General features: G+C 45.9%; 1 protein-coding gene across 10 annotated transcripts in view; it reads right to left on the bottom strand.

The window, feature by feature from the left end:
• The window catches only part of COL6A3 (collagen type VI alpha 3 chain), a 162,762-nt gene that overhangs the window by 28,218 nt on the left and 107,242 nt on the right, over nt 1-27,302 (bottom strand). For all 10 annotated transcript variants that reach the window (XM_083154546.1, XM_083154545.1, XM_083154544.1 and 7 more), the window contains 21 exons: nt 26,336-26,941; nt 23,826-24,163; nt 23,627-23,705; nt 22,655-22,800; nt 22,300-22,392; nt 19,613-19,666; nt 18,645-18,716; nt 18,514-18,540; nt 16,331-16,375; nt 15,846-15,899; nt 15,564-15,626; nt 13,990-14,055; nt 12,024-12,077; nt 9,910-9,945; nt 9,590-9,652; nt 9,448-9,510; nt 7,700-7,762; nt 5,126-5,188; nt 4,533-4,583; nt 3,568-3,603; nt 51-113 (listed from right to left, as the gene is read on the bottom strand). In XM_083154546.1, coding sequence (XP_083010672.1) covers nt 51-113; nt 3,568-3,603; nt 4,533-4,583; nt 5,126-5,188; nt 7,700-7,762; nt 9,448-9,510; nt 9,590-9,652; nt 9,910-9,945; nt 12,024-12,077; nt 13,990-14,055; nt 15,564-15,626; nt 15,846-15,899; nt 16,331-16,375; nt 18,514-18,540; nt 18,645-18,716; nt 19,613-19,666; nt 22,300-22,392; nt 22,655-22,800; nt 23,627-23,705; nt 23,826-24,163; nt 26,336-26,941 — 2,135 coding nt within the window. The remainder of the gene's footprint in view (nt 1-50; nt 114-3,567; nt 3,604-4,532; nt 4,584-5,125; nt 5,189-7,699; nt 7,763-9,447; nt 9,511-9,589; nt 9,653-9,909; nt 9,946-12,023; nt 12,078-13,989; nt 14,056-15,563; nt 15,627-15,845; nt 15,900-16,330; nt 16,376-18,513; nt 18,541-18,644; nt 18,717-19,612; nt 19,667-22,299; nt 22,393-22,654; nt 22,801-23,626; nt 23,706-23,825; nt 24,164-26,335; nt 26,942-27,302) is intronic.

The following is a 27,302-nucleotide window of genomic DNA, read 5'->3' as shown; positions in this document are numbered from 1 at the left end:
GTAAATCTAGGCCTGGATGCACCCGCTAAGGACCAGCTGTTGGCACTCACCCTGCGGCCTCTGCCTCCTTTAAGCCCGAGGTCACCGTTTGAGCCTTTATCTCCAGGATCTCCCTAGAAGAAAACATTCACAAAGTCTTTATAGGTTTATCAAAAACTGGTTCAAAATTCCTGAACGACGTAACAGCACTGTCAGTGGCGGCGGATGAGTGAGTTTAAAAAGACCAACACTTCAGGTGCTCAGTTGGGCGCCATCTAGTGGCCGGCGGTGTGCATAACACTTGGAGGTGAGGAGCAGTGCTAGCCCCTGTTATCCATACAGACTACACTCATGACTATCAGACAATGCTCTACAGCACTACAGAAGCTTTCTGAGCCATATATGTTTCAAATGTATGTTTATTTCTTTGTTCTTGTCCACATGAAATATTGGAATTCCTCTGCTGATCCTTGTATCGCCATATTGGAGGGTTCAGGGATCCTCCAGGTGCGTTGGCTCTCAATTTAGAAATATAATGATGCTTGGGCCAAAAGAGGTGCTATTGCCATGTAACTCCTAACTGTCACTTTTCAAACCCAGCCTGTAACTTGACAGTGAGAAGCTGATTGGCTGGTGACCTTCCACTTTATGACAGCATGGGAGAGACATCAGACAATGGTCATCGCCCATTGTATGATTTCTTTCCCCTTCGGAAATGAAAGTCAGTCTGAACTGACTTTTATTTTTTTCGGTGTCCGCCGAAGAGGTTGGCGTCATCCGCCCCCCCCCGGCGGACATTAGCCCAACTGTCACCCTATAGGAACGCACAGTGTTTTCATGGGGACGCCCATCAAACGTTGCGTATTTCCATGGACGGGCCGCATTCCCGCTGCCGTCTGCCCCACGCCCTCTCTCCCCGCAACAAACGGCCTGGAGAGTGTGTAAGTCATTTGTAGCTGGGGTCTGCACATCCGCGAATATGCACTTGTGCGTACGCAGGCCCCCCACTAACAGGGCCGAACTCGTCACATTCCGAAAAGGTGTTGAAAAGACCCCTTACTCTCTTTTGCAGATTTATTGTAGTGTGCTGGGAAATAGTTTTGTACAGATTACCCCCTCCCTTACATGCACCAATACATTAATATGAACAACTACCATACTGTGTATCGTTAGTAAATAACAAAATTAATAGCATCAAAATACCGTATTCTTGGAAAACTTGGGGAAAAAGTCTGATGGATGTCACTAGTTACTAATGACCTGAATTATTAGTATTAAGGTTTTTTTGCCATACAGATGCTGCAGCCAATATATTTAAGCAACTGGCGTAGGCGTCAAACTCTGTTGTTGCAATTTGAATCATCTTTATTCCTGGTAGATCACAGATTGCTTATAGCTCCACCTCCTCACACACTCACTCTGCCGCACCACCCACCACCTGTTTCCAGGAGAGGGCTTTGAGTTGAACCACTGGTGAGAAATCGACATTTACTGTATGTAAGAAATATACAATAACTTCTAAATACTAAATAACTTCTAAATAACTTCTAAATAACTTCTAAATACTAAATAACTTCTAAATAACTTCTAATACATCTAAAACAGGAAACCAAGGCACCAGTGGGTCTTAAAATAAACTTGATTAAGTCATGTTATGACGATAGTAGGGAAACCAGTATTGTACTCCGAATAATCACTGGTGGTCAGTGGAGGCAATATGGGCACCATAAGTTATGGCAGGGCAGAAATACTGGTCCCATCCAACCTCGAGAACTTCATTCTGCCCTTCAGAAACATGTGTGCAGCCAGTACATGTGCACAGGTTTTCTTGGAGGCTCCGCCTTCCGATCGGTGCACAGAGAGAGCAACTGGACTTGCAGCGGGTCCAGCGGCTCTCTCTGTGTACCGCTGAGGTCCAGGGGAAAGGGCGGCATCACACGCCACTATTCCCCTCTCTCCTGCAAGCGCAGTGCATGTGTGCGCGCGTGCACAAATGCCAGAACTGATTCGGCGGCTGCATATGCCAGTCCGGGATGCGGTCATTTGGTCTACTGCATTATGGTCGACAGTCATTAGGTCGAATCCATTAGGTCGACATGCTAAAAGGTCGACATGACTCTAGGTCGACATGGGAAAAGGTCGACATGATTCTAGTTCGAAAGGTCATTAGTTCGACAGGTCATTAGTTCGACAAGGTCATTAGTTCGACATTGTCTATGTCGACATTCACAAGGTCGACATGGAGTTTTTCACTGTTTTTTTGAGCCAACATGTGCCGACAGGCGGTATTTCATGCCCTACCATCCACTAGGGCGTGGTGGGAGAATAAAATAGTGTGCCGAGCGTAGCGAGGCACCGTGCCCGACGCATAGCGAGCGCAGCGAGCGATGCGAGGGGATGCAGTGCACTTTAAACTGTGTCCATGTCGACTGTGTTGACATTCAGGTAAAAAAACAGTGAAAAACCCCATGTCGACCTTGTGAATGTCGACATAGACAATGTCGAACTAATGACCTTGTCGAACTAATGACCTGTCGAACTAATGACCTTTCGACCTAGAATCATGTCGACCTTTTCCCATGTCGACCTTTTAGCATGTCGACCTTTTAGCATGTCGACCTAATGGATTCGACCTAATGACTTTCGACCATAATGCAATAGACCAAATGATCCCAACCCGCCAGTCCGTCTCTGCATGTGCATCACTAAGCCTGCCCAAAATCTACCTGCGCCTCTAATCCTGTGTACAGATGTGTCCTCATACACTGCTCAGTGTGGCCCAGTTGTTTGGGTGCCTTGCGGCAGAGGGTGTAATGGGGCTAGGCGCATGAGGACACATCTGTAAGTTAAACTGATGTGTCCTGAAATCCATGATTTATAGTGAACATCTAATTATGGGCCTAATTCAGTATGGATGGCTAATCTGCGAATTCACAAATCGAGCGATTGTTGAACGACGTGCATGCTGTAATGACAATGCCAAAGGATTGTAATCGCCGTTTGACTGACAGGAAGCTAGCTTTTCTGTGTGGAAACCTGGGGTGACATTTAATGAGATGCGAAAATTTGATTTTTGAGATTTTTTTTTTAGGCAAAAAACGTCCGAAATTGCACGTTTTTCCGAATTCGCATACTTAATGAGTTGTGGAAAACGGCAAAAATTTTGCCGCGAAATCGCACATTCTGACGGTGCGATTTTTAGTATCGCCGGAACTCGCATCCAGATGTTTTCGCATTGTAAAGTATACATAGCGCATATTTAATGAGATGCGAAAACGGGAAAATGTTACTAAAATTCACCACACATGCAGAACAGGTTCTGACTGGCGAATTTGCCAGAACCATGCACAGATCATTGAGATCTGTGCCTCGTCCTGGCTTAAAAAAATGTGTAAAAGTTATTTTTGTAAAAAAAAAAATGGCGTAGGGTCCCCCCTCGCGAGCATAACCAGCCCCGGGCACGTGATTTATCCACGTGAACCCTCCACTACACATTAAATGATGGCGTACAAACATTCAGAGCTAGTAGTTTCTATAGATAAGATAAGGGATCCCCTGGTAATAACATAAGAGTTAGAGTTTGATTACCTTTACTCCTGGGTATCCTGGGAATCCAGTTTCGCCCTATAAAAACCACAAGGTGAGGTGAGAAATACATTTTCCAGTTTCCCTTATCAGTCATAAAATAAAGAAGGAACTGGTTATCTCTAATGATTTATAAACAATTTGCAGATGATCGGTCTTTGTCAGTTATAATATTTATAGTCCATATTATATAATGATCACATATGCGGGGCGGATTTAGGGGTCGTGCGCCCATCACATAACTGCTTCCCGTTATGTCAAACACTGCCAACTAGACCCAACTTCACCTCCCTATTTCCCTTCACCCCGGACCATCACGGATTGCCCATATACACCAAACAATTGAATAAATGACTGAACAGTCTCTTGTTTTGTCCCTCATTAATCTGCATCGGGTCGAACATGATATCATCTGATTGGCCGCGCAGTAGACCAACCAGAAGATGTTGCATGTGACAAACAGTAGTGCACAATCGGGGATACACATTAGAACAGTGGTTCTCAAACTCTGTTCTCGGGACCCCACACAGTTCGCGTTTTCCAGGTCATCTGACAGGTGCACTCATTACTCACAAATGTTAAAAGATCCACAGTTGGAGCTAATTATTTCACTTGATTCTGTGAGGAGACCATGCACTGGGTGGGGTCCGAGGACCGACTTTGAGAACCTGGGCATTAGGAGACATGTACCATTTATTGTTCCGATATGGAAAGTGATGCCAATGTGTTCCCGGCCTAAGGTTAGCTGTGCAGGGCTCTTTGTACACCTGCATATTTAAGCATCAGGAAGCAGGGCCTACATGTCCACCCACAAGCAGTGTTATTCACTAAGTTGCCGCTGGTAACCATGCATGGACACTGATTGCAATGCACCACAGATACAATGCAGACAGATCCATATGCAGGTGGGACAGGTCCATGCCTGGGCTATATGCGTTGCTCTTGCAGGAGAACCCATTCTATCTCACCTTTCTGCCTTTGAGTCCTGGTTTGCCAACTCCATCCCGACCATCATCTCCCTATAAGAACAAAGTAAACAAGGTTGGTGAATGAACAATGTGTCTAGTCCGGCAAGAACCTGACGTCACTGCTGTGCGCTGCTGGTATTATTAGATGCTTATTTTGGCTACAGTACATAGCAGCTTTTAGTCTATTCCACTGAAGAGATGAATTACCCATGAGCACAGCTGTCCGTTATATGGTAATAATCCAATTTAATGATCACCATCCACTGCGTCTCTTGCTGTACAGTAAGTCAGTATTGAAGAATGAATGTGTCCAGTGGAGGCTGCAGAGGTGGAGCCGCAGCACATCCAAAATTCATACATTCACTGCCAGTGAGTCAGTTTGGAATGGCAGTCGGTGGCAGTGGGTGTGGCTAACCTATCTGAATTTTAAAATGTGCTGCAGCCGCACCTCTGGAGCCTCCCCTGGATGTGTATCACATTTATTTGCATAGGTCGAACCTTTGCAGTGGCAAATGTAGATGACTGTAGATGTGCTGGGTGACTGTGCTGCTTGCCATCAAACGCAGGGGGATTAGAGGATCAGTATTACTTACTGTTTCTCCACGTGGTCCGACGGGTCCATCAGAGCCTTTGGGACCAATATCTCCAGGTTCACCCTAAAAAGCGGAACAATATTAATAAACAGTTATGTCTGGCAGGTTATGCACATCTCACCACCCTGACAGACTATGGTGGGTTTCCCCAGGGTGCTCCAGTTTCCTCCTACACTTTGAAAAAACATACTGCTACTCTAGAATAGCTGGTTTCTGACAAAATGAACCCTAGTATTTATATATATGTGTGTGTGTGTGTGTGTGTGCGTGTCCATGTGGTAGAGAATATAGATTGTAAGCTCCACTGCGGAAGGGACGGAAGGGAATGGCCATGTATTCTCAGTGGTATATGTGTGCGATATATATAAATACAGCAACTGTTAATACAAATACATCCAAATACCTTTAGTTGTGCCACTCTGCCAAGCAAGTCTAATATATTACTTCATTAGATAGGAGTGGGCACTAACTTGGCAGCAGAAAATACCTTTCAGAAACATTTATATACCCCCCCCCCCTCCCTAAAAGAAACAAAACAGTTTGAAGCATGTTCTTACACCCCAATAAAACGTACAGTGATACATCTGTGTGGTAAAGTTTATTTTAATCTTTATGGTACAGATCTATTAAGTATGCCAATAGGAGTGTCTAGGAATCTTCCTATAGAAAGCCATTAATGTATGTTATATGCTAATTAATTAATCAATCAATTCACAGCTAGTTGAATACATAAAACCACACACACAAATGATACCTTTTGTATGTGATGCACTGTATTATGTTAATTGCCAGATGAGCTTCTTGGAATTCAGATGTTGCTCACTGAGTGTTGACATATGTATGTGACACTCCATCCCATACAACAGTGGTCCCAAGCTGAGTTATTATTGCACCCTAACTGTCCAGGTTTTAAAGAAATTCATGCTTCTGCACAGATAGTTAATCAAATTGACTGAGGTACTAATTAAGTCCCACAGTGGGGCCAGTTCATCCCAGTTTCTCGGAGGCAAGACAAATATTGGTACCCCCCAAATAGCTCAATCAGTAAGGTGTCTGTCTCCAGTAAGACAGGTCATGGGTTCTTATACAGGGTGTGACACTTGCAATAATGATGTTAGGAGGAGGAGTCAGCCTCAGAAGCTATATCAATGGTTTTCAATTAATGATTCAAACTCACAGGGGAGGAGAGGTGCCCTTTTGGGAGCAGGAGCCCAGCGGTAGATGACTCCATTGTCTCCCAGAGTTACGCCTCTAAAGCCACCTGTGGTCAAGAATGGATATCCTTAAAATGTGGGCTGCTAAGAGAACCTTGTGAACTGAGCTTGGGAACCACTGGGATATACTATAATATGGCAATGTCCTGTACCAGACATTTATTTTACCTCCTCATAGGCAAATGCAGGGGGGTTTCTGGTTGCACAGAAACCCCCCTCCTCTTGGAAAGTGCCTTAAATTATTACAACAGTAGCAATGGTATATATAATATGATCAGTAGAGCTGCCACCACATCATGCAGTGTAAGGGACAGAGCAGAGCTGCTGCACATGCCCAGTGTACCAGCTTCTTCTACCACAGTTACTGCATGTGTGGATCAGTGCCCTCAAACATCGCAATGGACCAGAGAGCAGCTGCCAGGAGGAAGAGACAGGAGCCTTACCAATGTACCATGAAGTGGGAGATTGTTGTTGACTCCCAGACTTAAAGGGTGAAATGTAATAGAATGAGAGATTCAGAAGGTGAGAGATTTGGTAAGAAATCTCCAGTTTTTATAAAGCGGCAATCATTTACACCGCAATATCAAACTGCTTTTGCCGTGTAAATGATTGCCGCTTTAAAAAAAACTGGAGATTTCTTCCCAAATCTCTCACTTTCTGAATCTCTCATCCTATTAAATGTCACCCCATGAGTTTAGAAAGTGAAGTACTGGTTCTATAATGTTTGTGTATTTATTATGATATGTTTCACCTTTTCCTGACCATTATCTTATTTAAAGCCCATCTGTAATGTTGAATATGAATTCTGTATTCCATACAATATCCAGTGTATAAAAAGGCCAATATTCAGGGCTGTTACCCTCCCCCAGATTCCCGTACTTACTCCAATGCACTGCAGAGTGGGAGATTTTGGATTACATTTGGACCCCCCCCCCCCCCCCCCTTCTAAAAATCCTGCGTTTGCCACTGCTCCTTTATACAATTAGAAGTCTGTAACGTTTCTTATTAAAGTGACAGAGAGATGGCAAAAGACCAGTATAAATCGCCAGCTTATCAGTTGGACATGTGCAACCAGATGCTTCTTACACAAAGCCCTAAAATAAGTGCTTTCCTCCTGTATTTTCATGTACTCCAATATGGATAAATACACAGGTAGCGCTTGTTATTCATTGGCCAATAATAATCCTCTTGGTTATGAACTGCGATGCTGTACTAAGCCCAATGTGTCATAGCTTAAAAGGAATTCATATGAAACAACAGGATTAATAACACATCTCTATAATAGGAAAAAAGGGACCGGGATCTCTAAGAGTGAGATGTCTGGGACTGATATGGGGAAAAGCCGCAGCGGCAGACAAACCTTGCGTCCAAGTTGCCCGGGTCTACCGCGATCACCAACTGGTCCGGGAGTTCCTCCTGAACCCTAACAGGACATAGAGGACACATACATCAGGGTGGTTGTGGCTATAGTCACATACAGTACATCTCTCCATGGAGGTTATTCTGATCGTAGCGGCCAAACGTGCGTACGTTCGCTATTAACGTACGCTATCCGTACGCGGCCGTTGGGGTTAAGTCCACCCACAAATCAGCCGCATACGTACGGGCAGAAACAACGTCGAAGGGGAGTGGCGTACAATTGAGCGTACGCCAACGTACACGGACGGACCAGCCCTTACACTCCGACAACTTGCGTACAATTGAGCGTACACCACCGTTTACGGACGTCTCTCGTCCGTCTTCCCACCGACTTCTTGCGGCTATCTGAGCGTACGCCAGCTTGCACGGACGGGTCCCTATTGTTTTCAATAGAAAACTCAGCTTATGTCACCGCTCGTGAGAGTGAGCGTACGTCCGTGTACGCTGGCATACCCTTCACATATATGTGAATCTTGCAAATCTTGCCTTTCAACTATAATTATGAAAATTAATTAAGTGATTGAATTAATTAATGTGCAAAATAGTGGGCATGGGCTTAAAACATTGCTGAAACATCCTTTGTAGGTGTTAGATGTGGTTTATGTTATTGTATCATAAATACCAAACCTATGTTTGTATTAGAGTGAACACGTTGACACATGTCGACTTGTGTAGATTGAGTGTGCTACTGTGTAAAGTCTATGAAAGCACGTAGTGAATGTGTCTAACTGTTTAACAAATACCTACCTTAGCATATATAAGCAGGTCTTAAAAAGATTCTTACCTTAAATTAAACAAACCTTTAAATGTAGAGAAGTATAGAAAGATAAGCTTCCAATGTGTTTGAGTGCTGTGTGTGGCTTGCAGGTAGTGAAATCATGGTTTGGACTTAATAGACTGCTGCATTGGTTATTACATTCAGGTGTATGTGTTTGAATAGTAATCAGCGTAAATTAGCAAACCCAGGCGCACGCAGGCATGCGGTATCTGTAGGGGTGGTCTGAGCTGGCGGTTGGCGGCCGCCTGTTTTGTGTCCGAAATGAACGGTGCTTTAGGCGATCGTGCGGTAGTAGCACCGCTCATTTTTGGTGCACACCCCCGTGTACGCCCATATTTACGCCCATTTTCCCTCATTATTTCGGCCGCTCCCCTCAACACGCCCCTATGCCGCCCCCAATGCCCGTACACTCGCGTACAGGTTTTTTCGCACGGAGAGACCCGTCTGTAAGCGTTGTGGAGTGTTCGCGCCTGCGCATTAGCGAATGTACGCATGCGCAGATCATGAAAAACCCCGGAACGTACGCGTACGGCCCGGCCGCACCAACCAGAATAAGGCCCCATATCCCCTCAGCCTATCTGTCCTCTGTATCCTACAGCACTGAGGCTTGTATGGGGTATAACAAACATCTGTAAGAGCTTTATTGCGTCACTTAGCCAGAAACTTTATCTAATCACTGGTATTATTTCAATTTAAAATATCCAACGGTCCAGACATTCTTCGTTATTCTATTCTGTTGGTTCTCTAATTTATAGGATCATCAAGGCTATATATTCTCAATGCATGCTGAATAATCTCACTGATATGTATCCATAGGAATTCATTCATTGCATTCTGCCCCTGAGGCCTAAAGCAGTTATTGTTTATGTGCTATGTCCCCCATATTCGGGACTCTTAGCTTAGAAACTTACCCTTGGTCCTGGGCTTCCCTGCTCGCCCCTGGTGCCTGGGGTGCCTTGTTGTCCTGGGGGACCCTGAGGATGAGACATAGCGTTAGGAGATGCACAGCTCTGATTTGACAGTCATGTTCGTAGTGACGGCAGTGTCACTTACCTGAGGGCCCCTCAGTCCCTGCTCTCCCACTCCACCGGCAAGACCGGCCGCTCCATTGTTACCCTACGGAGGACAATTAGAATGGTTTTACAGTACAGTACTGATGTAGACGGATGTCACGGAGGGAGCGCGGAGTGGGACAATAGAAGAGGTAAATAATGAACATATAAAACATGAGAATAGCAACAAAGTAAACAGAATAACAATACAGGGAGAAAGAAAACAGTACATGCGGTAACATGACAAAAGGGCCGCCACGGATGTCGCCTCACCGGTGGAACCACCAACACATCATGGGTGACTGGAAGGACTCATCTTACCTTAACTCCTGGTGGTCCCCTGCGGCCCTGGGCCCCCTGTCAAACAAAACATAGAGAGGGTTAATAAGTGGCAACTGACATAATTCAATACTGTGTACGAACTTTCATTTAACAATATACCGGGGATGATGTATTAAAAACCATTAAATGCACATGCTGCAATTAACGCTAGTTAATTGGGTGGGTTAATGTCTTTTTTTAAATGTATGAACTGTGCACATAACGTGCACTGGGGACAGCCGCCACTTAACGTTCGTGCTGCTGTCCCCTTGAAACCACCTGCCGTTTACCGCCGGGCGATGTATGAATGCATACTGTACATACATAAATCGTAAGTCAACATGGACACGTATCAGTGTATCATGTGCGCTTGCATGACTCGCTGAGCTCGCCCTGCTTCAGGCCTGGCGCCTTGCTGCGATCGTCACACTATTGTATTCTCCCTAGTGGCTCAAAAAATGTGAAAAACTCATGTTGTCTATCGACCTTCCCATTGTTGACCTAATGTTTGTGTCGACCTTAGCCATGTCGACTTATTTCATGTGTCAACTTAACCCTGTCAATCTTTATTGGTCAACCTTCATAGCATTGACCAATTGACAGTATCCCCTACATACTAAGGGGCTGATAATAATAACATACTCTCTGGATCTTATTCTGATCCGTTCGCAAGGGGACCGATGTTTTGTTACCGCGTATGCGCATTTCTATGCATGTGTATACGCAGGGTGCGTGCACCCACTGTGAATAGTCGGATCGCTGTGTGTACGCACCCAGGACAGCGGGTGGGGGCGGAGAGGGGCGTGGGGCGGCCTCATTAGCATATGGGATTGTCCATCGCTGGGCATTCTCATGAGGCCATGACGGGGGCGCCGGGGGCGGCCAGCTGACATCACTGGATGTCAGCTGCTTGCCCACTTCCATCTGAACGTGCACGCATATGTACGGATGCCTCAGATCAACCTTACATATGCGTGCACGTTCCACATCATTCGATGGTCGCCGACCATCGAATGATGTGGGTGTTACCCCGCACGTTGCAAATGGATGTTTATGTAAAACATCCATCCGCAGCCAATGCGAAGGAACGCCCCTTGCGAATGGTGGGCTGATGTACCACCATTCGCAAGGCGGGGTTAGGTTGACTCGCAAGGATGCAAATACGCATCTGAGCGACTCAACCAGAATAACCCCCTCTATGTGTGCGCTATATGAGTAACATTAAATAATAAACATTACACCACCACGGCAGTACCGTTATCTAATACAGGGCCGCCGACAGGGGGTGCCGTGGGTACAACTATCCTGGACCCCGGCCTCTGGAAGGGCCCGGGCAGCTGCCCACAATGGCACACCACCACCCCCCCGCACCTGCACAATGCATCTCCCCTCCCCCCCAGCGGCCCTCGGCCAGGTACGCACAATACACAGTGCAGCCTGCAGAGCGCCGAACCTAGGATACAGAGGGGCTTGGCGCTCTGCAGGCTGCACTGTGCAGTGAGTGCTCCGAGTCCCGACTGTTGGAGGGAAGAGATGCCGCACCACCGCTGCTGGAGGGAGATGTTGGTAAGTAATACTAATTGCACGGCGTAGGGGGAGGCATGGTGCGGGGGGGGGGGTGGACCCGGGCTGAAGGTTAGTCCCGGGCCCCAACATTACTAGTGGCGGCCCTGATCTAATACAGCACTCACATCACACCATACAATGCCTCTCCCTGGAAGACATCGCAGGCCTCCCATTCTCCTAGTTCTGCCTCTACATACAGCTCTTCTTTGCCCCACAATCAGCTTTGATCTGACCTTCCCAGTCGCTCCATCTTATAAACTGGATAGCTGCGCTGCATACCATGGTTTCACCTCAGTCCGCGGCTCCACCAGCAGCACACAGCACTATCTTATATTGTCAAAGTGCACCTCAACTTCACCCAACTTCGTGCTGATTTACACTGGGCTCTCTTCCATGTATAAACATGTGATAAGTGCAACGCAAGCGAATGAGTCAGAAGAGGGAATATCCTCGGTATGGCCAAGTAACTGTACGCAGCATTAGTAATAATTCAGGGAGTGAATTCTGCAACACGCAGAAGCATATTCTTCATTGTAGAAGCTACTTACAATTTTTCCTGGACCGCCTGGCTGTCCAGCAGGACCATCTCTTCCAGGTTCTCCCTGTTAATGATAAGTTTAGTGAATTGGTATAATACATCACAGTGACCTAATTAAAACTGAACATTTGCTTTGTCCTTAAAATATAATTTTTTGTTATAATAATTATTTTTGCAATTGCACTCAGCACAAGTCGAAGGTTAATTAATATAAATAAATATGGTAGTTCTCTTGTAATCTCAATTCTGTTTTTGCTTGTTGCTAATGTTAAACATTGTCTATAAGGTATACACCAGTGAGTTGCATTGAGGTCAATGGCTGGGGAGTCAATAGGTATCACAGCCAGATTTACACACATATACAGTATAATTTGGTAGCTATAAAATGATTACAATAACACAAAGGTCATATAAATAATACAGACATTTCTAAGTTAAAAAATATCTTCTTTGTATCATTCTAGTAAAAAGGTCTCCCGGATTCAAACACCTCCACCGGAGGTGCGTTCTTCTGAAAAAGTGGCATGGCTTAATTTAAAGGGGCATGTCTAATTTAAAGGGGAGTGGCTTCCCAGGAGCTCCATCTCATCACTCCAGGGGGCTTGTCCAGCATTACAGGAGATGTTGGCTGCTCCCCCCCCTTTGACAAGAGCCAAGTGCTGCAGGAGTATATCACACTGCAGCACACGACTCCTGTCACTGCAGAAGATCCGCCACTGACACCCGGATTGTGATGCCACTGGTCCTTACTAAATATATCCAATTTACGAGTTCATGTTTACAAAAATGTTTGGTACTTGTTTCCTAGCACGGCCACCCCGATTTGCATCGGGTGGTCGCGTCGGAAAAATTGCGTCGGTCGCATCGCATGCGACCAAATCGCATGCGATGCGACCGACGCGATCGACCCGATTTTTACATTCAATCAAATGTGAATAGGGTCCCTTGGACCCTATTTTACATTGGATTCAATGTAAAATATTCCCCAGACCCCCAAATTTACACCCTCAACGCCGCCACCTCACGATTGACGTTAACCCGAAGAGGGGCGGCGGTGCACGTCCTCCAACCTTTTCATACCCCTACTATCCAAGTCGGCGTGGAGTTGAGAATATAAAGTGTGGCGAGCGTAGCGAGCCACCGAGCCCGAAGCGTGGCGAGCGGACGCGCATAACTTCACAGGTATACGCGTCCGCTCGCCACGCTTTGGGCTCGGTGGCTCGCTGCGCTCGCCACACTTTATATTCTCAACTCCACGCCGACGTGGATAGTAGGGGTATGAAAAGGTCGTAGGACGCGCACCGCCGCCCCTCGCGGGCTCGCTGCGCTCGCCGCGCTTCGGGTTGGCGTCAATCGTGGGGTGACAACGGGGCCATATACAATGTGAAATGGGTCATATTGGCCCATTTCACATTGTTTCCTATGTGAGATGGACTTAATCAAGTCCATCTCATCTTGTGCCATTATAATGGCACAACACCGACGCGATGCTCCCGATTTCAATGTTAAAAAATATTTTAACATTGAAGCCTATGGCAAAATCGCGGGCATCGCGTCGGTCGCGTCGGGGGCAATGTTAATGGCCGCGACCGACGCGATGCCCCCGATTTTGCCTTTCAAAGGAAATCGGGTCCATCGAGGGCATCGTGTACCTTAACTTTAAGGTAAACAATGCCCGCGATTGTGGCCGTGCTAGGAAACAAGTACCAAATGTTTAAATAATATCTTTTCATTAAATCAATCCATTAAACTTTTAATATTGGCTCAAACAGAAAAAAAAATATCCATAATCATTTGTTGTATAGAATATTTTTAGAAATTCTCCTTACAAAATAATATGTTGTAAACTACACTAATACCCTTATGTTGTTTCACCTTCCCTACAGCAGCCCTCATCAATTCTCCTAGAGTTTGTAAAAGATATTAAGATAATAATCTATCCTGTTCCAAAGATAAGAGAATTGGAGACACGTTACCACACTTCCTGCTTCTCCTTTGGGTCCTCGCGTTCCTCTCTGAGTAGAGTCTGTTCCAGACTCACCCTATAACAGAAATGCAGAGATTAGGGATAATGAGCAGCTATTGGTCAAAGGGAATTTTTGTCTGTAGAAGACTTCGAATTATTCCGTTCTAGTTACACTTTATATATCAGATGCGGTACTGACTGATCTGTACGTTTTTAACATTCTTATACATATTAAAATGCTGCAAATTTAGTATTAAAATATTAAATAGCATAATGTTGCCACATCTCAGTAAAGGGTAAGGGCCTTCATCATTAGACCCCACATCATTGCATTCATGGCTTGATTGAGGGCCACAGGGGATGAAAATAAATGTGAGAAGCGGAGGAGGTGTGACTAGTGCTGTGTGTGTGTGGCCAGTGCTGTGGGCGTGGCCAGTGCCACGTGGGCGTGTACATCTCCTGCATTCCCAATATTTCTCCAAATACGTACAAGTAAAAAATTAAATCATTGTGTGAAAAAAAAAAAACTATTTTAATACTTATAATTTATGTCCAACAGAGTGGCCAGTTGGGCTGCTGGTTATCTTCACGCTTTCATGATAATGAGACTATTTTTAATTGGAGGCCTGTGGCTATAGCCCCTTTAAGGGCCATTGAGCGATAATGGGGCCCGGGTACTAGGGTTGGTGTGAACAAATCTAGAAGAAGCACTGCAAAGAGGGACAGAGTTTAGGTGGTGCCTTTTAAATTGTAGCCAATCACATGGTTGTGGGTCTCCATGACTTCTGGGTGCCAGTGCCCAAGCATTTGCCTATACTGCCTACTGTATATGCCCAGGGCTGACTCTGCAATTACCATCTAAATACCAAGCAATTCTTCTAGTGGTTCGTATCTAGCAAGCATCCATCACTCTATAAACTGTCCGCCGTTTTGGTGGTGATTTAAAAATGGGAGGGAACGTCACCTGTTACCTGAATGGCTAATTTCAAACTCCAATGCTGGCGTAAGTAAGTAAAAGTGATGTAATTCTATTACATAGGATATTAATACTAATAACTAGACATTCCCTTTAATAATATGTTAATATAGAATGCCATTCCCCAAAATAACATCTTTATTCTGCAGCCAAATGAATTCTTTCTGCATTGCTGATAAGGCTTCCTGTACCCTCAGCCACAGTATGAAAGAATGTACATTTACTAAACAGCTAATCTCTAACATTCCAGTGATATCTACCAGTCGCACTGATAGTGAGGTCTGTAAATAGCAGAACCTCACCTCTAAAGGAAGATCTGGGTCCAGATGTATCAAGCATCAAAAAGTGAAAAAGTGGAGAGTGATCCAATCAGCTATTACCGGGCATGTTATAGGCTGGGTTTGAAAAATGACAGGTAGAAGCTGACTATGCCAATGTGTGCCCTTGTAATGTATAATGTTAACCTCTCACCTTTACCTCTGAATATAAGCACATCCCGACTTATTGTATCCTAACTCACCATATAGTATACACCAATACCACTGAACCCTATAAAGTAACAGAGACATTAAATGTGCATGGTGTTCTGTGTTCGTTCAGGTTCTTACCGGATCACCTCGCAGTCCTTGGTCTCCTCTCTCTCCCTTTTGTCCTTTCAGACCCTTGTCGCCCTGTGGGATACAAATAACATCAGCTCAGAAACACATGGGCCAGTTGGACATATTCTGTGTATTTCTATTTACTTGGAGAATGACAGCAGCTTGTAACAACAGAACCAGAACCGGCTCTAGAGAAGGCAACCGTGCCCGTCTTTAACGTGGTACTATTTTATGTGGGCTACAGTATGTCATCGGTGATGTCACACAGTGTCAAATAGACTAAGTACTAACCCGTGGTCCTAGGCTGCCTCTCTCCCCTGCAGATCCGGGGCCGCCTCTTTTGCCCTGAAAAGGAAAATGAAACATTAGACATTTTATTTAAACACAACTTTTTTTAGCACATTGTTCACTTAAGAAAACATGTATTTTTTTTATACAACAATGGCAGTTACTTTTAACACCTCAACCATTTGCTCCTTGATTGGCTAATCACAAATTAGCCGCCTCCTTCTACAGCAGATAAAGCGATAATCGCCAGACGCCGACACTCAGGCGGAGTTGCGTTCTGATCTTGGAACGCTTCCACATTTGTCATGTATCTGCCCCACCTGGGTTATACTGTATACATGACTTGCAAGCTTATAATTGCTAACATTTTGCCCCAATGGTTGGAGCACACTACAACCAGATCCTCATACGATGCCCCAAATGCATAGTTGCGCCATAAGAAGACAGCTCACTAATAAAATAGCAGAAACGCTTTGTAGGCAACTTACTTCTTCTCCGTCAATTCCATCCAGCCCAATTTCTCCTACTTCACCCTGCAGAGAAAGTATATAGATTAAAATCATATGGTACATTTTACGTACGCGGATCACTGTCACAAGAAAGGTTAGAATAACATGCAGTATTATACAGGAATAAGTCACACAAGACGGGGAAGTTGTGTGTGACCAGATTTGGAAACTTTAATTTTATCAATATTTTGTTTGTAAAACAGTAATGCTGCTTGCTCGCATTTAGGGTGCGGTACAGGGGTCCGACAGTCGGGATCCCGACTGGCCGGACCCAGACAGCATGGTGAGCGCAACTAAGCCCCTTGCGGGCTCGCTGCGCTCGTCACGCTGCGGGCACGGTGGCTCGATACGCTCGCCACCTATTCTATTCTCCCTCTATGGGGGTCGTGGACCCCCACTAGGGAAAATAGCTGACGGCCGTCGGGAACCCGGCTGTCGGTGTTTTGACAGTCAGGATCCCGACATTGGGTAAATTCCTGTCGGGATCCCCACTGTCGGGACCCCGTCCGGCACCCGGCATTTTATAGTATAGTTATGGGACATACAGTACATGTATATAGAAATGAGATTTCCTAGCAATAACGCACATTTTACATTACTGATGATTGCAGCAATGAAGAATGCGCTTGGGATACTAATTATTAGGGGTAGCCATCGACAATTCAAAATGATTGATAGTCGTGACCGATTAATTAATTTACCCATGGGGCGGGGGAACTAAATGTTTTCCTTTTATCTATGGTATAGAACGATCGGTGAAAAGGCCAGAAAACGTTGTTAGCACTGATTGATAAATAGACTGCATGGACTTCTCTCTGAAGTTCTTTAATCTTATAAACCTAAAACTAGAGCCAGCGGCAGCACAGAATGAAGCTTTGCATGGGGATCTGGCACTGAAATATGAAAGATCTGTCACGGTCATTGCCTGTTGACAGTTCACAAAGCCAGCGAGACAAGTTCTCCTTTAAAGGCGAATTCCAAAACTATACAATAAAGAATGTAATTGTGGATGGAATCAGGATGGAGAGAATGAAGAATCCCTAGATTCTATTTAATGGTTCTCAGCTGGAGATGATCTCTTCCGCTCAGATAGCCAGGTGGTTGAGATTGATCCACTGGTACCTGGTGGTGGTGGATGGTTCAGATTGATTCACTGGTACCTGGTGGTGGTGGATGGTTCAGATTGACTCACTGGTACCTGGCGGTGGTGGATGGTTGAGATTGATTCACTGGTATCTTGCAAATGCTATCAGGAGGCGTTAGCCTTGTACAGGTGCCTCCCTTTGCATTCAAATTTTAATTACACAGAAATACCGGTTGCTTCCTTGCAGCTGTGCAATTCAGTACAGACATGAATTAGGTCCTGAGTCTGTAAATTGTGGAAGATAAGGTCCATTTTCTTGGAGTTTTGTGCTTATTTCCAACTATATTCATACAAATCTCCACATTGCATATACTAACGTCCAAACTTGTAATGCCTACATCGCTTGTGATAAAGCTCTGTCCCTGCGATGGGTCTCCGCAGCAATATTGATGTATGCACTGCATGCGCTGCCGCCGTTAATATCTTAATACAGTGCAGTTTAGTTATTCTGCGGCCAGTGGCATCACAATAGCCGCACAGACCCTGCGGTGGCGGGGAGGCGCTGTGAAATTGTGGACGCCGGGGTCTGTGGGGCTATTGTAACTCCGCTGCCACCTGCCGGAACCTGCTGCCTGCCCTCCTGGTTTCTGCTGCTAATGAATACGGACCATCACAAAATGTCCGCCGCCATACAGCAGACAGTTTTTGAGGATGTTAGAGGAGGGGGTGTGTTAACTTTACTTGAGGGGGGGAGAAATTCTCGATAGGGGGAGGGGGGGGTGCAAATCTAGTAGTTGCACCACTATCTCCGACACACATTTGCCAACAGTGTGATGCTGAATTGCCTGTTTTGCACCAGAATCGCATCACATCAGAAATCAGCTTTAAAGTCTTAAAACTCCCTGCTAACAACTGATTTTTGACTAAGAAGCTATTACTCATGTCCGACACTACCAGTACCTCATTCACAAAACATCTACGTTGACTATTAGCCAATTATGTTTCAGCTATGAGCGGACATGTGTTATGTGACAAGGGCCAATAAAGAAGGAGAGTTATGCAATTCCCAGCTTCTTACCTTATCTCCAGAGTATCCACGTGAACCCTAAAAGACAGAAGAACACATTCCATTGTCATAAAACACTATGATAGCTATGATAATGCAGGTTTTATGCGTTTTTAGTTACCAGAAGAGAGGGACGACCTTACCTTGCTTCCCCGGGGACCAGGGCAACCCTGAAAACCTTGAGTTCCATTTACACCAAGAGGACCGCGTTCACCCTACGGAATAAGGCACAAATTTGTATTATACATTGGATTTGACGGATTCAGTTTACGTTAGAAATGGTCTCTACATGAGACAGATCATCCATTTTCCTGCTTACGTTTGACAATGGAAAGAAGTAAATGTACAGAACATGAAGATACAAAGAAAGATAGGAAAACACTAATGCTCAAAGTGGTGAAACGCGTAAGTGGAACTGACTATAATTCCGCTGACAAAAATAACGAATGTCTGCTTATTGGAGAAGCTGGTTGGTAGCTACAAAGACATGTTTTTGTTGAATTTCTATGAATTGAGTTGATTTTATCTAAACTGTTACTAAATTCCTCATCGTTCTATTGAGCTGATACCAAAATGAATGTATAGATGATTCCACCGTATGTGAGATTGTTACGCTCATTGTCTACTCGTCTGTGTCACCCCGTCTGTCTACCCCTCCTTTTTAGAATGTAAAGCTCTAACGAGCAGGGCCCTCTTTTCTCATGGGCGTTTCATATTGTAAATGTATGCGCTACCTGAACCCCAAATGGATGGTGTGACGGCTGGCAGGCAGATAGACCTGCCAGGTGTGTACCAAAATTACTTTTGTTTGTTGGAGGTCATTCTGGTTGATTAGCAAAGCTGCAAAGTGACTGCGCCCCCCCACACACACACACACATACACCACACGCCGACAATCAAATTATTTCTTAGGTGTTCGAAGATCTAAAATACTCTCTGGTGTCTAAGATTTAAAGCTACATCCGTGATTTCCTTTTCCGTTAGCATTATTATGTTTTGTGTCACAGTTAGACAGTATTTTTTGCGTGTTCCAGGCGGCAGTTAGACAGAAGTCAGCCATAAAATAGACAGAAGCAGACAGACAACAGATGAATGGGTCGGAATCACTTACTGGTCCTCCTTCCTCTCCGGGGAAGCCCTGGTGACCTTTCAGGCCTGGTTTACCCTACAAAAATAAGACAGGAGATTTAATATTAGCATGGGTTGTTTAAATATAAAGAAGTGTCTATAAACTAATAGAAGCTGTAACAACATTATCATGCACCGCACCAGACAGCCTTATATCATTTCATAGAGGAGCTGAAGGCCCGGTCTCCACAACCACCAGTCGCGCACACAAGAATAATCTAGAATAGAAAATGTGCCCCCTTTGGTGAATACCGCTTTGAAGTTACAGTTAGGAAACAGGATTCCTAACTATTGCACCACGAGGATTTCTGAACGACCCTCTGGACTGTTTTCATGGTTTTAATAATCTGGGCAGCATCCTGTTAGATGTTTATCTTGCCCATTGTATTATCAGTCTGTTATAGTATACACAGTGCCCCCCCCCCCCCCCCCCTCCGCTGTCCTGCAGGACATGTACAGTACATTTGCTAACACTTGGGTCTATTTTCTAAGGTTTAGTTGGAGATAAAGTGGAGAGTGCTCACGCAGCAGACAATCAGACCCCATCTGTCATGGTACAGATTTAAAAATGACAGTTGGGAGCCAGTTGGTTGGTACTTTAACACTCTCCGCTTTATATACATTTTTAAGGCACAGGTCTTATGTTTTATAGGCACCATAGGCACCTAGGGAATCATGTAACTCGGTCCAATAAGGATGCAGGGGATGGCAGAGTTTCCTGAAGATTCCCGCCTCCTTCCCCTTTTTTATTAATGGTGGGTGCTTAATTGTGTCGGCTGTGTGTCGGGAAAGAACGTCAGATTAATTGGTTTACGTCTTCATTAAATGATGATTCAGTGACTTCGTTGACTATAGGCCTTCGCTGGATCACCCGCTCGGGGACAGCGACAGCACCCGGATGGGTGGGCAGTCAATGTAGCAGGTTGAGCGGATACCGCTTGTTGTTAGGCAATGTTTGATTTCGTACGTCAATTGTGGGGTGGAGCTTAGATAATTAGCCATTCTTTCCTGGCCACCATTAATGAATTAATTAGGTACTTGTGTATTATCACGGCGCCCATGATCGCAGATTGAATCGTATGCAAATCATATGCAAATTGCATGTGATATCGCATACAATTTGCATACGATGCGATCTGCGATGCGATTTAGCACACCACTACTATCCACGTCAGCCCGAAGGGTGGCGAGCGCAGCCAGCCCCGCGACCTGTTCATACCCCCACTATCCACGTCGGCGTGGAGTTGCATTTACAAAGTGTGGCAAGCGCAGCGTGCCACCGAGCCCAAAGCGTGGCAAGCGCAGCGAGGGGATGCTTACAACGAGCCCAAAGCTTGGTGAGCGCAGTGAGCACCGCGAGGGGATGCGGAATACACATCAAGTAATCCGCTGCGCTCGCCACGCTTCGGCCTCGTTTTACGCATCCCCTTGCGGGGCTCGCTGCGCTCGGCACACTTTATAGAATCAACTCCACGCCGACTTGAATAATGGGGGTATGAACAGGTCGGGAGGACTCATAATGCGTCCCCATGCGGGCCTCGCTACGCTCGCCATGCTTCGGGCTGACGTGGATAGTGGTGGTGTGCTAAATCGCATCGCAGTTCGAATCCTATGCAAATCGTATGCAAATCATATGCAAATCGTATGTAAATCTCATATGATTTGCATACAATTTTGTATACGATATGGCATGCGATCCGCGGGTATGGGCACCGTGATAATACACAAGTACCATTAATTATAATCAAATTAATTAGCTTAAAGTGCTGATCACTGATGGGAGCGTTAGGATCTGTCCCCTTCCTGTTTTGACTAATGGGTCTATAAAGAGTGTGCCAGCCCAATATTCATGTTATTAAGCTCCCTGGGCCGATTATTTTACTAGTAAGTGGGCAGCAAGCAGAAGGACATCTAATCTTATGGGAGTCAGACGTTCTGGGAGAATAAGTAAACTTGGCTAGTACAGAATAAAGTCTTGCAAGATAAAAAACATATTAGTCTAACAAAGCAAATGTATTCTAGTATATTTTAACGTTTGCAGTAGAATCGCGTACATATATGTGTACTGTATATATGTAAAAAAAAAAAACAGCTCTAACCCCCTCCCGTATCCTTATATTGATAATATTGGCACAGTCCTGAACTGATATCTTGGCCTGATTTGGAACAAACGCAGCAGGGAAGAAAGAACAGGGGGAGAGAGGGATATAGTGGGGTTGGGGGAGGGGGCACAGTAGAGAAGGAGGGAAGATTGATCGGGTGAGAGAGAGAGCGGTAGATGGGGGGGATCCTTTAAAGAGACAGGGAGAGAGACATAAGGAAAGGAGAGGAATAGGAAGATACGGGAAGAGATATGACTGGTAAAGTGAGACACAAAATGGGGAACCGTCAGGGAAACGTGGGCTACAAATAAAATTAAAAAATATAAAGTGGGTGAGATGGGTGTTTGGGTAATATAAAGCTGAGACGGGGAGAAATAGAATGGAAGATTAGGGGGAGATTTGAGAAATAGGGGAAGACAGGAGGAATATGTAAAAAAAAATAGGGGTACTCAGAAGGTACTATTCTATTTGTATACATTGCTTTGGTGAAGCCTCCATCTTAGTAGTGGCAACAGCTATACAGTAACCAGGAATCTGCTTGTGAATACATCCCACGCCATGTCATTACCTTTGGTCCAATGGCGCCTATATGTCCGCTGTCACCTCTCTGTCCGGCGCACTTGCAAGGGACTCCGCAGCAGCCTTTCTCTGCAATGTTGTCCTGTGATCAAGACATAAAATTGCATTTAATCCAATCAGGTAATAATGATGTACTCAATTACCGTATGTTGTCATGATAGAACTGCCATCATGTAATCTATTTAGGAACGTCTTGCGGATTCAGATGACATCGCATTGATACACATTTCCTGACTATATACTGTATACAGTATATGCCAAGGCTATAGGGACATGAGGAATAGAAGCGTCTTCCGCTGTCAACATTGATCGAGTTCCCAAAGCCTAACACCCCATTGACTTACCAGTTCCTCAATGATCTCGTAGTTCAGATCTCTTCTGTTCAATCTCAGAGGGTTTTTGTAGGTGAATCCTCTGCCAAATTCTAACTGCATCACTTGATCAAACCTCTGGACACCCTCCATTCCCACCAAAAGCAAAGCCCTCACCCCTGTGGGAGAGATATATATTGTGTGACCACCAGTATACAGGGCAGCATGACGCAGTTAGATACATACGGATGACTTTTGGACGTGATGTCAGCAGTTAGAATACCCATGCTGCCACCCCGATACAGGGAATCCCTACAGGGGGCAAGTAAGTGTACTTACTTTACCCCTGCCCTCCAACCTAGCTCACCGCTTGAGTCTAAGGGGGTGATTCTGCTCTATACGGACTGGTTCCGATGGTTTCGGGAGTTTTATGCGCATGTGCAGGTCCCCGTTGCAAATGGTTTTGGGGACTTACTAGTCGCTAGCTTGTTCGTAGGGATCGGATGGGCCGGGGGAGGGCGGCTGCGGGGTCTGGTGTCGCCCATGGGAACGCCCAGCGTTTCATGGGCGTTCTCACTGGAATGCGGGCGGGACGAAGAGTGCCGGGAGTGGGCGGCAGATGTCACATGACCAGCTGCAAATAAAAGTTTCCACTGACTTTTATTTGCAAAGGCAGGTGAAATCATTCGATGGTCGGGGACGATATCTTACAGCGACGGCAGGCGAGGCGATGTGTCTTCATTACACATCCGCTCGCATGTTACTGACGGGACTATATATAATACATAAAGGTAGTGGCGCTAATTTCATAATAGTACACCGACGGCTAATGTTTACATTGAATCACAGCAACCAATGAGGCCCTTGCTTTCACTTTCTCAGTCGAACTGGACAGGTAAAAGCCAGCTACTGATTGGTTGCTGTGTGTGATGTTAGTAAATAGGCCTTACCCCTCTTATAGGAACATAACAGGGATTTTACTAAGACAAATTGCATGGAGGTTACCTGCTCTCTGCAGGGCTGCGGACGCTTGCTGTAGTTCGGACATGCTTGCATCGATGCCATCTGTCATGTGAATAACCACCTGTGTGTCAAACAATCCCTCGTCAGTATGGCACAGAGAAACACACCCAATAACAAGCTGCAACAGGCTTTATAATGCAATGAAGTGTGAACCCGCTGTAATATAATATGTCTTCCCTACCTTAATGCTGGAGTCTTCTCCAGACACCTTAAACTTGTTCAGGTACGACTGTAGCGTCCGTCCGTTCAGCACGAACGGCCCACGACTTCCCATTGTCAAGACTTTGTCAAAGAGTTCCACGCGGTAGTCTGAAAAGTCAAAGGCCTCCACCGCTCCTGTCCTCCCCTGAGACAAGATGGCCACTTTCACCGACGGCTTCTTGTCACCCGTACAACTAATTCTCTCCATGTTGGAGATGTGTTCTAGGATCTGCTTCAGTTTAGTCTGCAGTTCCCCCTGCAAACTGAAGACGTTCTGCCCATCAACGTCAAACCCGATAATCACCTCCAGATTACAATCTGCAAATAAATAATAATGGTGTTACTCCACATGTACATAGCACACGCACAGGACCAGCTCAGGGTGACCTCACACCAAACACCTGATTTAGTATTGGATATAAATCCAGTGGCGCTACATCATATTTTGCGGCTGTAAAAGCATATTGCACTGCACAATGCACAACTTGTGTTATATATTGAGTTTGAGTCTAGTTTATACTTGCAGACACTTAAAATGGTCATTTTTATCCAGTTCACTATTAACATCGAGACTATAGTACTGGTGGGGAGGCATGTAGTGTATTGTAGTGCATGCGCTGTAGCAAACATCATTTGCAATCCATCTGTGTTCCGCATGTACCCACATTCAGACCTGCTTGCAAATTGGCACTTTGGGACAGATATACCAAGTGGGTTTTGAGGGAGCGCTTGAAGGAGGTAAGGGAATCAGAAAGCCTGATGGGTGGCGGGAAGTTGTTCCAGTGCAGGGGGGCAGCGCGAGAGAAGTCTTGGACACGGGAGTGGGAGGAGGTGATTAGGTGAGAGGTCAGTCGGCGGTCAGCGTTGGAGCGAAGAGGACGGGAGGGAGTGTGGATAGAGATCAGTGAAGAGAGGTAAGGAGCGGTGGAGGAGGAGAGAGCCTTGTAGGTGGTGGTGAGGAGTTTAAAGAGAACTCGGAAAGGAATGGGGAGCCAGTGAAGAGATAGACAGAGGGAGGAGGCGGAGGTAGAGCGGCGGGAGATGAAGATGAGCCTAGCAGCAGCGTTAAGAATGGATTGAAGATGTGCGGGGCGGGTGAGAGGTAGCCCAGAGAGAAGGATGTTGCAGTAGTCAAGGCGGGAGATGACAAGAGAGTGAATGAGAATTTTGGTCGCGTCAGTGGAGAGGAATGGTCTGATGCGTGAGATGTTGCGTAGGTGAAAGCGGCAAGACTGTGAGAGAGCACGAATGTGGGGGGTGAAAGAGAGGGAGGAGTCAATGATGACACCAAGGCAGCGCGTTTGGTCGGTGGAGGTGATCTCGGTTTCACCAATGCTGATGGATATAGTGGGAGAAGAGGGGATGTTCGGGGGATGGAAGATTTGAAGTTCAGTTTTAGCCATGTTTAGTTTCAGGAAGCGTTGGGTCATCCAGGCTGAGATGGCCGTGAGGCATTCGGAGACCTTGGACAGGAGCGATGGGGATAGGTCGGGGGAGGAGAGATAGATTAGGGTATCATCAGCATAAAGGTGGTAATGGAAACCATAGGAGCTGATGAGGGTGCCCAGAGAGGTGGTGTAGAGGGGGAAGAGGAGAGGGCCAAGGACTGACCCTTGGGGAACACAGACTGACTGCGGGGTAGTAGGAGAGGCGGAGCTCGGAGTGGAGACGGAGAAGGAGCGATTGGAGAGGTATGAGGTGAACCAGGAGAAGACCGTGCCAGTGATGCCAAAGGAGCGGAGGGTGTTGAGCAGGAGAGGGTGGTCAACAGTGTCAAAGGCAGCCGACAGATCAAGCTGGATGAGGATAGAGAAGAGGCCTTTGGATTTAGCCGATAGTAGATCGTTAGTGACTTTGGTCAGGGCAGTTTCAGTGGAATGTAAAGGGCGGAACCTGGATTGGAGGGGGTCTAGAATGGAGTTAGCAGTAAGATGGCTTCGGAGACGATTATAGGTCAGACGTTCTAGGAGCTTGGAGGCAAAAGGGAGGAGGGAGATGGGCCGGTAGTTGGATGGAGAGTTGGGGTCCAGATTTGTTTTTTTGAGAATTGGGGAGAGAACCAAGTCAGAGCTAACATCACAAGACTTCCCCTAAAACGCCGGGCATGCCTGCGTTTTCTATGACACTACGGTGAAGCGTCCTGTTACCTCCCCTAAACACCAGCTTCCTGTCAATCAACTTGTGTACGGACACAATAAACCCCACCCCCAGTCCCTATCTACCCCTTCCTGAAATCTCTGTTTTCACTACTCCCTCTCTCCAAATCAAAATCGCCCAGTCTCTAGTCCGTGTATACACCCCTTTAATCTTTCTTCACATGTACATCAGCCCCACCTGCAGTGCAGCATTGTTTTTTAAGTTATTTGCTTGTTTGCTTTACTTACATACAAGCATGAATCAGGCCCAAAGAGCAGCATGAGAAACATTTTTTATTCATCGAGTCTCAATAACGGTAAATATCATTTATAGAGAACCGGAAAGGACACCTACCTTTAACGGCTTCCGGCATACTTGGGCAAACACTCCTTTTTTGCAGAGCAGCCTCAAGAGTAACCAGGATCTGCTCGTTTAACTCTGAAAGCTCCTGGACATTGGGCACTCGGAAGGCACTTGCGGAATCACTTGATATCTTGGTGACTTCGTCCGTACTGATGCTGCCCACTCCGATGGCAAAGACCTTGACTCCCTCTTTGGACAAAGCCTGGGAAGCGATTTGGCCGTCGCTGACCGACTTAGCCCCTGTGATAATGAAAGCAATCTGAGGCGCACCGGTGCCTATTCTGCTGCCTGCCGGTTTGACAAAGTGCTTGTCCTGCAGGTGACGGATAGCTGTGGATAGACTGGCCAGGCGGCCTCCCTTATACTCTGCCTTTGTCACGGCTTCCATGATTTGGTCCCGGTTGCTGAAGTCCTTTAGGAAGAACTCATCTGTCACATCTGAGTTGTACTGTGCCAGACCAATCTGAATAGAGTCTTCTTCCTCCACCACAGAATCCACTATGCCCGAAACAAACTGGAGAACCTGGTTGAAGTTGTCCCTTCCCATATTCATGGAGCCGTCCACAAGGAAAACAATGTCTGCTTCTTTCCTCCCAGCTGCAATAAGACAAGGAAGGCATGGTTATAATTACTGCAGGTTTCTGTTACACACAGCTGACATTATAGTCAACGTCAGGGCCAGATCTATCATTAAACCGCTGCCTAGGGTGCAGGGATCTGGGGGGGGGGGGGGGGGACTGGGTGGAACACTTATACGTTTCGGGAACTGTGGAGCTGTTCCACCCATGGGCCGCAGTGTGCTGCAGAGCAGCGGGTAAATGGGTGCTGCGCACATGCGGAGAGTGGTACAGCAGGGATGACCATCAGTGGGTGAAACCAGTGAAGGTTCTCCATCAGTGGGTCCATAACATTGAGGCTAAGCACACTCCATGCTGACCATCGACGGCTACCATGCCGA

Source organism: Crinia signifera, chromosome 7 (assembly GCF_055691185.1).
Source record: "Crinia signifera chromosome 7, ASM5569118v1, whole genome shotgun sequence".
Lineage (NCBI taxonomy): Eukaryota > Metazoa > Chordata > Amphibia > Anura > Myobatrachidae > Crinia > Crinia signifera.
The sequence above is the reverse complement of the archived record's forward strand: the minus strand, read 5'-3'. Positions and strand labels throughout refer to the sequence as shown.